General features: G+C 48.9%; 1 protein-coding gene across 1 annotated transcript in view; it reads right to left on the bottom strand.

Moving 5' to 3' along the window:
• SLC43A2 (solute carrier family 43 member 2) overlaps positions 1-14,226 on the bottom strand; it is a 31,571-nt gene extending 17,345 nt beyond the window's left edge. The window contains exons 1-4 of the mRNA XM_050908851.1: positions 14,067-14,226; positions 6,392-6,581; positions 5,307-5,362; positions 4,488-4,564 (exon numbers count right to left, since the gene is read on the bottom strand). Of these exons, the coding sequence (XP_050764808.1) occupies positions 4,488-4,564; positions 5,307-5,362; positions 6,392-6,581; positions 14,067-14,226 (483 nt within the window). The remainder of the gene's footprint in view (positions 1-4,487; positions 4,565-5,306; positions 5,363-6,391; positions 6,582-14,066) is intronic.
• Between the last annotated feature and the right edge of the window lie 529 nt (positions 14,227-14,755).

Below are 14,755 nucleotides of genomic sequence, written 5' to 3' on the forward strand. Positions count from 1 at the left end.
CTCTTCTTGGAAGCAGTGGCCTAAATACGCACCCCAGAAAACAGCATCTGCAGAATACAATATCTGCAGGTTGCAAAAAGGCTAGTCACTGTCACCAGGCAGGGCATTCGTTTAATCTCAAATACCCCAACCTAAAATAATCTCCAGAAATTACAACAAACAGCTGCTCCTGCTGGGGAGCTCAGAGGAGGGCAAGAGCTCCACAAACACAGCTGCTTCTTGGCTCGGGCTGGTTTTCCCCAGAGATCACAAAAAGCCTTTTTCATACAGCAGACAAGCAATTCCCAGGTGGATCCTCCTGCTCTGAGGGCTACTGGAGACAGAGAGCAGGCCTGAAAGCAAGCAGTCATGTCCAGAAAAACCCAAGTCTACTTCTGCCTCGATGGGGACAGAAGTCCTAGAAAGGCTAGAGATTTCCTAAAATCCTATTTGGCACCAAAGAAGCAGCCAGATTTTAAAGAGTTGGACATAGGAGATTTAAGGTCTTATCCAACCCAATCAAAGAAGAAACTGCAAACACTGAGCACTTGGGAGGAAAAGAAAACTGAGACTACCTGGAGGAGCAGAGGGGAGGCAAGGGGAAAAAGTAGTCCATACCCAGGCAGAAGACCTCTCAGACTGCAAGTGCCAGCACTGGCAACACCTCTGCAGGTCTCATCTAAAGACCAGCTACTAAAATAACACGCAATATTTACTAAGCCATTTTTCATGCTGTCTTTATAGCAGCAAGCATTAGAAAAAATGAACCATAGAGGGAAGGAAAAAAAAAAAAAAAATCAAGGCACAGAGCAAGTGGGTTCTTTGTTTTTCTGCCACCAAAAGGATCTGACCCTCATTCTGATCTTATCCCTGCAGGCCAGAAGGGACTCCTCCACTAACTTCTGCCCATTCTGGTATCACAGCCCCTATTCCACAAGGCCTACAACGACAGAAACTCTTATTCCTCCTGTTTAAAGGTCAATAATACTCAACATATTAGTATCTTTCAGACAGGGCATAAAGTTAATAAATTTTGCCACACCATAACTGTTTTTTTCTGGAGTCCTTTATTACAGGTATGCAATCCTAAACTGATAAAAAAAGTTTTCTCTTGCAGATTACTTTCTCATCTGCCCTATAGTGAGGTTAAGACCTTCGATCATTTTTTGTAATTTTTCAGCTTTTTCCTGGAGACAATCCTTATACAAAAGATACTACAAAAGATACCACAGTAGTATTACCAAACCCAGTATTCCTCCTCTTGCAAGGACTGTTTGAAAGAACAGTGGAAAAAGTCAAGGGATTGAGAACTAGGCTACTGAGGAATGGTATTTTTGTTCAAGCTAAACTTTGTTTTCCCTATTGGGGTTATATTTAGAAGTTACCAGACACTAAAAATGTGTTCTCCAGGAAAGCCTCAAACTGCCCGCTTTGTACAAAGCATATGGAAATTCCTGTCCCATTCTCCAACAAACAAAATACTACAGAGCCTTAAGTTTTCCTAACATTTCCGAGCAGAGAAGATTCCCTACACAGAGATGCCCCCCTGCTCCAATTAGAGTGCTGTTTGTAGCAGAAAATAAGAGCAAAGCAGATGTAATTCTTTGAAAGGAAAACAGGACAGAAAACAATCTATAAAAGGCTCTTTGTGGTAATTTATCACACATGTTTATTTCTTTGCATGAAACAGCTTCGGAGCAGAACCAGCGCCAGATTCCTGTGTTGCTGTCAGACCCACCAACACAGATCTGTTTCCATTTCCAATCTTCACTTATATTGGCTAAGACCAAGTCACGAGGCAGAAATCTCCCCTCTGCATTTTAACAACAGGCACAGTCTGACCTTGTTCCCAGAACTGGGAACAGCACCGCTCGCTCGCTCCCCCTCCTCCCCAAGCCACAACACAAGGCACCCAGGAACAGCAGCTTGCTTTGGCTCCGCAGCTTGCCATGTGCTTTCATGATACCCTGGGGACTTGTTACTGAAAAAGGCTTTAAACCCAAGAGGCAAAGCTTTGTAGAGTACTGTCCCAGGCTGTAATCCTCAGAGTTCCCATTTATCCCTTGCACAGGCACTGAGGATCCCCATCTCCTGCCCTCCCATCACATCACACCATGCCCACGCATGCAGGTGTCCCGGGAGGTTTCAACACCTGATGAAGCACCCCCAAGCCGCAGCACCCGGGGAGCATCCCAACTCCACGCGCTGCAGGGGCTCCCTTCACGGCCACCCTGCTACGAAGCAGCAACTGTAACCCGCCTGGGGTGGCAGAGGACCAGCTCACGCACCAGTGGGTCTCACCCACTTCCTGGAGCGCTTCAGGTCACTTGCAGCTGGCAGGAGAAGGAAGTCACCTTGCTTTGACTTGTGCGTGCACGTGTGCGCTCGGCAGTCAGTGCCTGTGTCAGCCAGAACAAGCTTACTTGGCACCAGGAGTCGATTAGTGCTCGCCGCCTCTATGTAACGAACGTCCTTACAAAGGCCTTCGAGTCTCCCCTTTCAGCGCTTACTTCAGCCTCTCCCGGGCACAATGCAGAGCACAGTGCGTGCAAGCCACATCGCCCAGAGCCCGCAAGTCATGGACCTGTCATCTCTGTGTCCCTCCTTTGCCACACTCCCTGTCTCCATGGGCCACAGGCAGAAGGGACCCACAAGAGATCACCATGTCACCGCAGAAGATGGCTCTTGACACACCAACTGTAAGCACCCCAGCTTGCAGGCAGAACCATGCAGGGACAAAACAGTAAGCTGCCAATGAGCAAAATACACCTGCTTTTAACAGTTACCACCACAGCTACGCTGTGATTCAGGTGAAGAAGTGCCTCCTTCCCACTTTAGACTATTTTTAATCACATTCACATGCCTCAGATGCCAAAATGCCTCTGTGTGGCTCTGCAGGGAGGCACAAGCAGCTACATCTGAATCTGGATTTGAGAAGTTAGACCTGAAGCCACCTCAGCTCTTTACAAAACACACTGCTGTCTGGAGGGGATGGGCTCCACCTGAGGTCTCCCTGTGTGAACTCACAGCATCACTACTTGCTTCAGACCTCCTCAAGGCTTGGATCTCTTCTTGGAAGATTTGACCTTTTTCCTGCCGCTGTACCTCCTTAGTGCTGTGCAACGGGCTCACTAATGAGGGCACTAGTAAGCGGCCTTGCTTGCTTCTTCTGGTGCTAAAAGCCACAGTACAGCACATCAATATATTTCTGCCCTATCCTTGCTCTCCTTCCTATCATCACCAGCAGCTCTAAAATAATCTGTGACCCCTTAATAACCACCCAGAGAGACAATAACCAATGCTGGCAGCAGCAGGATGGGAATCCTCTCCTCTCCCACCACAGTACTGATGTGCTCCTCTCTTCCTTGCTTTTATCTGAAACGTGGCAGGATGGCATTTGCCCCATAGTTCTTTGGGACCACAGCCAAGGCTCCCAGTGAAGAACATGACATACGAAGGAGAGACCGACATCTGCACAGAGTTTTGAAAGCTTTGAATATATGAAAGCGGCAGCAACATCACAGTACACACAGTGATCTGTAAACCCAGCCTCTGCCAAAGTTAGGTCTCGGGAGTTCAGCCAGTGTCTGAGCCTTGTTCAGCCAGTGCCTAAGCCTTGTTAAATTAGAGGTAACCTTAACAGAAAGTTATACTTCAACAGCAAGTTCAAGGTTAATGCAGTCCAAATCTGAAAGTTTTCAACCACAGCTCAAGAAACATCAGTGCTTCTCAGACTGTTTTCTGGGAGACTTTCCACCCAGCCCTCTTTCAGCCACACTGACAATGATCAGGGCAATGAGGCAGAAAATAAAGCAGCTACTTGGAGGACGAAACTGCTTCTGTCTCCAGGCTAAAAGAACCCTAAAATGTAGAGATCCAGCTGACAGTTGTTGACCAATGCTTGCGATACAATCCATGGACTAAACAGATCTAAGCGGGCTGCACAGATGGAGCTGGGTGCATTCAACAACACAGCATTTCTAAGAAAACCTGGAAGGGACTCTTACCCTTCCAAGAGCAAAAGCTTTTGTACTCAAGAACCACCATTTTCCTGGGGTGAGATGCAAACTGCGCTTGCAGAAAGCTGGTCATACCCAGCTGCAAGGGTTTGTACCCTGCTGATTCTTCCTGCAGAATGTCAATGCTAAATCCAGTGCAAACAGATGTCCAGCCTGTGCCAGGTAGCCGAGCGCTGCATGTACAGGCATATGACAATTTGAGTCCTAGACAAAAACCACTTCCTTTCCCCCCTGCCCCCTTCACCTGAGGTGCAAGGGGCAGGTAAAAAAAAAAAAAAAAAAAAAAAAAAGGACTGGAGGAAAAAAAAAAAGCCTTAAAATAACCACCTAGTACTCAGCCTTTCAGGTAAAAGAGTGAGTGACCCTTTGTACCAAACAAAAACGTGCTATTCAAGCCACAGCCAAAGATCTACTTTGTTCTTTCCTGTTAGCCCAGCTCACAGCCATAGTAAGGAATAAAATAGAGTCAGGTAATAACTCTTCACTTACCGTAAGCGATGTGAAGGTCATGCACATCCCACCAAAGCCATTCAGAGCCAGCGCAATGAATATCAGCACAGACAGAGCTGTGACAATAAAAAAAAAGCCCTTAGCTTTTACTGGGGTGGAGAGGGAATGGAGACAGAGCCCTGAGGGCTTTGGCCCTGACACATAAAAACCTCAGTGGATCAAGACCCTAAGGATGTGCCACGCTGTTCCTGACCCAGCACCCATCTCCCCAGCCGCACAGAGGGAGAGGGCCAGGGCTCTCCTCCAAGACAGAGTTCAGGAGGGGATCATCTCTCTCCAAGATGGAAGGGTTTCTTTTCTCTAATGAACGGACTTGCTGATGCAGCTTGTCTGAATGGGTCTTAAAAGGAAGATTTACTTGAAAGAACTGGATTCAAAGTGTCATCTCACTATCTGGTCTTGAGGAGCAAGCTCCATCTGTCCCTGGTGAGACAGCCGATTACACATCATGTGCTATTACCTATTTCCCAACCCTGAAAAACCCATGAACTTGTTTGGAATTGCTCCTTTAGAGGACGTGGCCCTGCCCAAACGCAAAGCTGAGAGATCTGGCTATCGCAGACGTTTGGCCCTTGCTACGCTCTCCACTTAGGGTTTTGAAACACCAGCCCTCCCCAGAGCCACTTAGCTCCCACAGGCCAGCAGATGCTTGGCTTGTGTCCTCAGCAAGACCCCAGTACAGCACTGGAGGTGTGACAGTCAGAGCATGCAGTGCCATCCACACTTGCCTGCTTCCCCCAAAAAACCCAAGCCACAGCCCCGAAGCCCTCCCAGCTCAGCAGAGAAATGCCTACTTACAGTCTGGGTTACTGGCACCATACGCAATCAGCACACAGGACACAGCAAAGCAGGCACTGAAAGGAAACCAAAACCATGAGTTTCTTACAGACAGCCTTACACGCAGTAAATTACATATGCTTCCACCTCCTCAGCACCTCATTAAGCAAGCACAGTATAATTTCTGTAAGAGGGAGGGAAGCTGGCGATTTGGAAAGAAAAATCCAGGGAAATACCCAAATATTACAGACAAACCTTGCACAAGGGCTGAGGCAGCAACCCTTCCTCCCAGCACTGACGCAGCTCTTCCTGGACCCAAATTCCATACTGGTTTTCCAGCACAGAGCTTTGCCAGCCCTCACCTCGAGGTAACCAAAGACAGCAGCAACCTTCATCCTGAGACCCAGTTGTGGTCACAGCACTCACAGCCTTTACCTGCTCCTCTCCGGTAGGGTCTGAGTCAAAAACTTGCCCTGTCTTTCCCACTCTGCCTACAGGCCAGTTTGGTTACTGGTACAGTTCAGTGCATTAAAATTCAGCAGTGCTGGGGTCCATTGTGCCCAACAAGTCACTAATCCCTACATGCCGTGACGGAAGCGGCTAACGACCTTGCTATTTGAGGCAGAAAGCAACATACACCACACGGCAGAGGACTGCCCTAGAAGAGGCAGGCAGGACGTGTTTATCCCCAAGTTAACTCCCCAGCTTGCAAATGATGATGTAACATCTTGGGTTTGTGCCTCTCAGGACATAGCTCCCAGCTCAAGGAAAAAGCTACCCTCTGTGACTCACAAATGACTCCGCTCTTCCTCCAGGCTCCGTCTGGCCAGGGAGCACAGAGCAACACTGAAGAGCTGAAGAGTGGACATGGAGTCCTGGGCTCTTCCCTTATGGAGCAATTCACTGTGCTGGCCAAAATAATCCCAGAGCTGCTCCAGTGCTCTGTGCATGGCCAGCAGCTCCCAGTAGATCCCAGCCCCACCCCTCATACAGTTCCCAAGGCTGCAGGGACCCCACAACAGGCACAGCACCCAAACAGCACCCATCTGCCCCAGACAACGCGTGAATTTGCCCCTCAGCCCACCCGGGGAGCCCAGGACACCAACCTGCCAAGCAGCCGCAGCTTGCGAGGGCCATACTTGTCCATGACAATTCCCAGGGGCAGCGTGATCGCACTGAGCAGGAAGGACCCAATGGTGAAGGCCAAGTTCAGCATTTCATCCTGGGCATTGCAGGAAGGCCATTTGTGCTCTGAAGCTGTGCTGTTCTCGTGTTCAGGGCTGCTGGTGGTGTTTCCTACACAGGATGATAGAGGATCATCATTGCAGTGTGTTAGGATGAGGCTTGCAGCGTTGCAGGAAGGAGGGAAAAGAAAAGCCCCATACGCAGGGTGCCACAACACACTGGGCATACACCCTCCGCACTCCATTTTTTTATTATAATCATTGAGAAATGGAGAAGGGAAAGAAGAGCAGCAGAAGGACAAGGGAAACCTGATGAGCTCAGCTGGGAGCAGGAAAAGGATGCGCAGGCACCCAGGGGACAAGTAACCCAAGCAGAAGCAGGGTAACAACCTAAGGACAGAGATTCATTAATTTATGAAAACAACTATACAGCAAGACCCTAGCAATTACAGGGGACTAAACCCAGCAGAACCTGAAGGGACTCATACAAAAATAAAGTCCTCCTAATCTACAACTGGCATGTTCTCACAGATCTTTTCCCTAACTAAACTGGGAGCGATAACTACAGCCAAATCAGTTATTTCGGGTCCAGGCACTGGGCTGACAAGGCCTGGCACAGAGCAACAGCCTGCTCAAACAAAAAGCTTCCTACCCTCACTGCAGGCATCGGGATGAGGAATGGCTTTGCAGTAGCCACCCTGCGTCCTGACTGCCCTGGCTCTGAAAAATCCTTCCTGGATTTAATTACCCTGTTCCCAGGAGGGCTGGCAGCTCACCTGCCTTCTCTGTTTGTTAACCGATTGATGCATCTTTAACTTCTGCCACATAATTAGCATTTTCTGTTCTTTCCAAATGGGTTTAGGCCATACAGATCAATTATATCTCCAGCCTTCTGTTCTTGCCCTTACATGAGGAACTCTGCATGCAAACTCCCACGCTGAACAGAGCCCACATTGTGTAACAGAGACAGAAACAGGACAGTTTAAAAAAAAAAAAGAAAAAAGAAGATCCCTTTTCTTTGCAGCAGCACTTTTATTGCCTCATGTCAACTCTGCTCCTGTTACAAGCCTATCCCAAGGTAGCTTACAACTCTTCAAGCAAGCACGTGTGCCTTTAGACTTTCATTAACCCAGAGCTCTAGCGCACTCCACCTCTCCGTCTCCCAACGCTTATCTGACTTATAAGTAACCTTTGCTGGTATGACAAAGCACTTGCTTTCTTACTGCTGCTGCAAGCCAGTGACATAAAAGGCTCTCCTCCATATTTAATAATTGATCTGACAAAGTTCAATATTAAAGGAGGACTAGAGAGAGAAGTCACCTACATAACTATCCGCATGAAGCAAGGCTAGAGATTCCCAGCGAGCCCTGGTTAGTTAGTTAATTAGCAGGAATCCCTCACGTACAAGTGACTTCACATTCACTGCTTGGTGTGGCTTGTGAAGGAGATCCCCTTGGCTGCTCTTGCTCTCCCTGCATCGCTGCAGATCGCACAGCCCCGTCTTGCAACTCCTTCCCTTCTACCCAAGCCTCAGCACCATTACAGTTACTGGTTTCACCCCGATTCTCCTAGCTGGCCAAAACAACGCTCCCAGCTTTGTGTCCATTGCAAACAAATCACGCTCCACCCTCCAGACATCAGGTATTAGCAGGAATTCAGACACTGATATCTGAGACTTACAAGCTGCTTGCAAACCTTCCTCTGTTCCCTCCCAGCACTCCAGGGAAGGCACACAGCATTTCTCTCCATTTACATTGCTCTCACCAACACCTTTACTAAGATGGTCTCAAACCACCTGTGGGCAGTGATGACTGTTTGCTCCTTCCCTTTGCCACGTGCTCCCGATTGATAACTTAATCTGTCCCTTCTCTTGCCCTGCTAGTCATGGATAGCCAGAGTAAGCGACAGAGATATCCCCAAAAGGCCACGTCCCATCAGCATCCCTTCCGCGGGGAGGACAGAGCTCCAGCCTAAGGCTCCCAAGTCACATCCTTTGACATCAGTGCTGGACAGACTTTGGATGCTCTCTGCAGTTTTCATACTACATCTCAATCTTTTTCATCCATCTTTCCCTCACAATCTCCTCTTGGTCTGGCCCAGGATCTTAAACACTGACTTCTGACAGCATCTCCATGAGGCAGGCACAGGCACACAGCTTCACCCACAGCATCAAGGCTTTTTGGGCTCTCCACAAACACAAATTCATAGGAAACAGATGTGGGTGAGAGATTAAACTCGGGAAAACAAAGGGGGAAAAAAAGAGTGACAAAGTAGTAGTGGTTTCCCTGTGTCAGCACTCTACAGAGATAGCTCAGCTGTGGAGTGGAAGAAGGGTGGAGGGACATGGACAGTGCAGTGACCTTTAACTTCTGGCTGCACGCGTTGAAGAGCCTGTCAACCCTCCCCACGAAGAAATCTCAAAACAGAAATATTCAGCATTTAAAGCTGGAGTAGATGAATTACTGTTAATGTACTGACATGTACAGTTGCAACACGACCCCGAGGAGCTCTGACAGCATATGCCTGCTAGCAGACCCTCTGATGGCATGCACCATGAGCAGCAACACCAGGAGGCAAAAAGGACACAGCTCAGAAACAGCAAGGAAACTTGGCCCTCTCTGAAGACTTGCTGCAGCCAGCAAGGCTGGGAACAGGGCACCAAACTTCAGTCCCTGCTTGTACCAACCACCTTGTTTACAGCTGCTCATTGCCAGCTCCAAGGAGGGGCCAGGCAACAGTGCTATGTGGAAATACAAATTGTTTGTGAAAATAGAAGCAGCCCCTGAGCAACAAGAGAAGATCCACTGAGGCGTAATGGAAATGATTCAAGCAACCCTTGGCACCCTGACATCCTCTGATCCTTTGAGCCACCTCCATAAATAGACCATTTTGGAGGGACTGCAGGTGTGTGCAGTATGCACAAGGGCCAGCTGAGAACCATCTCACTGGGGAGCACAGATTCATGTGCCAGCGGGTCACCAGCACAGGACAGCAAGTGGCAGCATATGACATGCACCTAGGAGGAGATTAATGGGCAGAGAACCTGCCTAACTACTCACCTACCTAATGCACCTGGTTACAGCAAACAGCAGTTTCCCTCAATCACAGCTCAGATCCTGTTCCAGATCAGTGTTCCCACACTGCTGGGGAAAGTCTCCTACATGCCTGGCTCCATCTGCAACAGTGCTTTGGGGAAGGGCTGTCTTTGGGCCGACAGCGGTGCCCTCCCCAAATTCTCCTGCCAAGTCCACCTGCATGCAAGCATGCCAGGTCTGACATGCAAGAGTGCCACCCGGGTAAGGCAGCAGCACAGGCTCAGTCCATGTATGCTCACTGCTGTCTCACTGTCAAGCTAGAAGAAGCTGCAAGTCTTTATCAGCAATTACAAGAATATACTGCCTATTTTTACAGCACTCCCCCTACAAGCAGCAGGATTTCAACTGCCCAATTAGTAGTGCAAGTTACTATTTAAAGAATGACAGCTTAGGTGAGAGGAAGGCTGCCTCGGTAATCATTTATGTCAAGCTCATCGCTGGGATTTGTTCAGGCTGTTACTGGAACATTTAAAGTCATCCTTTCTCCCAAATTAAGTGCTGTAGGTTTCGTGAAAGGGTCAATCATTAACTACTCTTTGCTGACCTCTTCAAATCCCAGGCACACACCACGTTACCAGAGGAACGAGTCTGGCTTTTTCAAGAGTGACTGCCATCTCAGACAGCAAAGAGGAGGTTTCCTTTCATCTTGTTTCATGGATCAGACTGAGCCAAGCAGGCAAGAGACCCCCAGCCGCCCTGGCAATAGCTCTGTGGGACACAGCCTGCACAGCCTCACCTTCCCCTTTTTTTTTTTTTTTTAAAAAAAGGGGAAGGTTGGGGGTGGAGAAATCAGGGCCAAAGAGTCTGGGAGCATTGGTTAAAAAAAAAAAGAAAAAAATCACAGCAAAAGACATGTGCAAACAACTGATCTGCAGTCTGCCCACATAAGAACATGTTTTCTCTTTTCAGGATGGTGTCATACTTCTGGGAACTGGGAGGAGATGTTCTTGCTTTATACCACTGCAAATGCAATTTATTCAGGTTTCCCTCTCTGCCTGTCCATCTGCTTGCACTTCCAGGACCCCCACTCTGGGCACCCAGCTGAAAGCCTCCCATAGCTGAGGCACAGTCTCCAGTTAAACTCCCATTCTCTCCCCAGCTGCTGTTTCATTTCGCAGCAATTCTCACCCAGGGCTGGCACCTTCCCATGCAGCTCTCCGATACCACCGACAGCTGTTAATCAACACAGCGTGTTTCCTGTAGAAATTGAACATTTACCACGTTTACTCTTTTCCTGTTTACAGTGTCGCATGCACAGCCTTTCCACAAGCCGTCGTCACATCTTACCAGCTTAGAAGGGACCTTCAGACTGCAAGTTCCCCACCACAGACCCCAAATAAATAAGAGCAAAGAGATGTAAGGCAGCACCTTCCTCCTATGCCCGTGTTAAGGCACATTAACCTGCTGTAACTGAATTAGCTTATCGTCCCTTTGGTTTTCTGCAGCCCTGTCTTAGAGGAAGGCCCTCTGTCCAACTGGCTCTTTATCTCTGCTCTTTGTGAGCAGATTATCAAGTTCAAGATTTTTTTTTTTTTCAAACATGTCTCAGACCCAAGCCTTGAGCTTCCCAATCCCAGTAACATCGCAGCAACACAGACCCTGAACAGATCAAGTTCCCCAACAGCCGATAAGTCCCGAATCCTGATAAAGACTGCGGAATCAGCACTTGCACCGAATAAAAGATGCTGCTTCAGTTGGTTAAAGGCCAAGTAGTAGTGTAGTAAAATTAAAATGGGAACAAAGTGCCACTCCAGACTCCTTGTCAGCAAATTTCAAACATACCTCTCAGGATGTGGCCAAACCTGCCACCCAGAACATGTACAACCCCCCACTCAAACCCTGTTGCACAATTGCTTTAGAAATATTTGTTATTTTGATGTGGACTTTTTTTCTAGGTGTCCATCTCCATGCTCACGCAACCGAGTTAAGAGTCCAGTGGACCCCACAGGTTTGCACGGTGGCCAAGTAAAACCCAATACCAGAAGCCAAGGGCAGGCAGGGAAAGGGGGGGATTCAACAGGAAGACAAGGAGCCCTTCATGAATTGCAGTCACTTTCTGGGCAGCTGCTGCTGTGCCTTCAGAGAAGAGCCTGCAGAAGGGACAAGGTCTAGTTTTCTTTTTCATTGGAAGGCATCACAAAGTGCAACAACTTTTGCTGACAAATGAAAAGCCCGGCCAAGAACCTTTGGCTCATTAGGAAAAGTCTTTTTTTTTTGCAATACTTACATGCACACAGCAGCATTAGGAACAACAAGTGCCCAAAGGCTACTAGTTATAATTTGTTTGCACCAACCTTCCAGCCAAGTACCCACACTCAGGCTGCAGGATTCAATAGGTTATGCTGCAAAAGGCAACGCTGAGCCATCCTAATCCCAGCAAAGGTCAATCTCAGCTTGGTGCCGGTCATTCAGTGACCACTACAGGGCAGCTGCGAGGGAGTCTGCTCTCCCCACACTTAGAGCTAGGCCTCTTCCCTACCAAATTGCCAAGATTATTACAATGAGGACAAAAACAGAGGAAGGAAAGTGAGTAAGCATGGATGAACGAGGAAACTGGCATAACTGGTCCTCGATGCTCATCACGAGCCATCACTGAGTTCAGCAGTGATGACCAGATATTTGAGGACAATGAGAACATTTGACTACATAAATTTCTTTTCAGGGATTAAGTTCTCCTGCCTCAGGGCACAGGTGGGTCACTAGAAGACATTGCCCCCAGGGCAGCAATTTCACCACTGTCCAAACATTTGCGTCTTCCCTGTGGTCTGTGGTATGGGCACTCCCACGGGAGAGCCAGACAAATCACAGATTGGCAAACATGGGTGAGAAGCCAAGGTGAATCTTGCTGATTTGGGGCAAAGGCAGATGAATTGAAAGCAATCAAAGCAAAGAGTAGGAGGTGGGCCCCAAGTGAAGCAGGGCTCTTGTCAGCAGGGCACATCTCAGGAAGCAGATAGGAAAATGGCTGCTTTCAGAGACAGTCAGCATTTGCTTATCAGCTCTCACATGTTTTATCTCAGTGGCAGAAAGCCTCCACCTGATAGGTTTAATGAGATCTCTTACACAGGCCTGTGACAAAGTCACCATGGCTTGGCAAGAACAGAGCAGCCTTGAACAGAAGTCCTAAACAGACTCCAGCTGCTGAGGACTCTCCCTCGTGCAGTCTGGAGCACTACTGGAGACCCAAGTGACATGGACACACTTAGAAGCATCGCACTATGAGCAGAACATAGGATGGAGATTAAGCAGCCAAGCTACAGCTGGTAGGAGACTCAAATACATGCGTGTTTGCCAGGTGCACCAACCCAGGCTCTACAAGACTGAGGCAGCCGCCCACAGGCACACAAAGCAGAAGAGAAGACCATAACAAGCAGCTGATGAATAAGGGAAAAAACCCAAAGTATCATCACAACTATTCACAGTCACTTTTTGCTTGGACTTTGTTTCCCCACATTTCAGATTTCCCCCACTACTCTCAGCCATTACCCACTGAGGGTCCATGCACTTAGTTCCAACTCCTTTTCTTCCCCTACTGCTTCCTCCTCCATCCCCATGTTCACCAGCCCTGAATGGGCTGATCCACCTTCTCATCTCATCCACCATCACACATCTCTGGACAAAGCCCAAACACCTAGCTCCTGCCTCTCTTCACTCTTCTATTCCCTTCTCTGAGCACATGCAAACCTTCTGTCACCAAAGCAGCTTTCCAAATCCATATCACACCTTCACCCTCAGGTTCCTTTCAACCCCGCTGTCCACCCTACCACACTGTGGGATTCCCCAGACCACAATTCTCTCCATGCCCAGGCTGGGGATATATGTCCACCTACATATTGTTTTTCCCAGGGTTATCCTTCCCACACCACAAGATTGCCTCCTTCTCTGCAAGGCTGTGTCTGCAACCTGGACAACTGCTTCCTCTGGCTGGGCCAGAAGGTGGATCTCAAGCCCTCATAGAGAGACAGCCTGGTTTGAGCACATCCTGGGTGTTTGAAGAGGAGGAGGAACAAAACATCAGTAGCATTTACTTCTGCAACTTCTCAACAGCAGCACTGGACTCCCCTAATCCTATTGTCACCCACGCTCTTTTCTTTCCTACCACTAAGGAAAGGGTGCCTATAGTTTCCTCCTACAAACTCAGGACAACCTCCCCACAAATCATCATCTTCCAGAACCCAATGGCCTTCCTTTGCAGAGATCAGCCAGGCCACCACACAGAGGAAGAACTCACGGCCAAGTGGAAAAGGCTGTTCAGAAAAGCTTTACCTAGTCTTTAAGGCTTCTTTTCCAATCACTCTGCAAAGCAACAGCAACTACAGGCATATTACACCATCACAACGATGCCACTGTTTTGGAAAGGAGCACGCATCCCTTCCTTCTACCCCAGGACTGACCTGGGGCTCAGCCCTACTCTAGCCAGTTCCACACCACCCTAAGCCAGGGAACCACACCAGCAAACCTCAGCAGCAACTTATTCACACAAGTCTCCAGAGCATCCTTACCTGACTCATGGCACAGGTAGGAATAAAACCCTTCTGCCTTCAGCATGATAAGGAGGGACCCCCAGCCCAGCAGGACAGCAGAGAAGAGCAGGTTCTCAATGATGGCTGTGAACGCCATCCACCAGCGCCGGCGATGGGCGGTAGCAAGCGTGGGTGCCATTGCTGCGTGGGAAGATGGTCTCGTTCAGAGTCTCAACCTGCAGGGACCAGAACAATGCCCAGTGAGTCCACAGACACAGCACATACTTCTCAAAGAGTGCAAAAAAGCATGGTTTAAGAAGAGATCTCTCTACTGGAACGCAAGCAAACCTGCCTGCTGAATGTAAGGCACTCAGGTGTAAAACTTGTTTCTGCAGGTACCAGCTTGCCAGGTTACCTGGAGGGATGGGGGAGCACAGGTGCCCTTGGAGCAGCCCCTCCAGTGCACACACCATGCGACAGAGGAGCGTTCAAGGACTCCGTTCCACTTCCCGAGCAACAGGTATGAAAATGCAGCAAATATCAACTGCCCGGAGCCCACTCCCCCATCACCTGCACGAGGCAGGCGGCCCATTTGTAAGGCAGCAAGGAAACACATGCCAGAGCGGGGGGCTTCAGCCAGCACCCCAGTCTCCCAGCTGCTTGCAGGCAGAGGCTGGGACCAGGGGGGCAGCCCCACAGCCCTAACGGTGGCTTTAGTGACCCACCAG

This window comes from Gymnogyps californianus, chromosome 20 (assembly GCF_018139145.2).
Source record: "Gymnogyps californianus isolate 813 chromosome 20, ASM1813914v2, whole genome shotgun sequence".
Classification (NCBI taxonomy): Eukaryota; Metazoa; Chordata; class Aves; order Accipitriformes; family Cathartidae; genus Gymnogyps; species Gymnogyps californianus.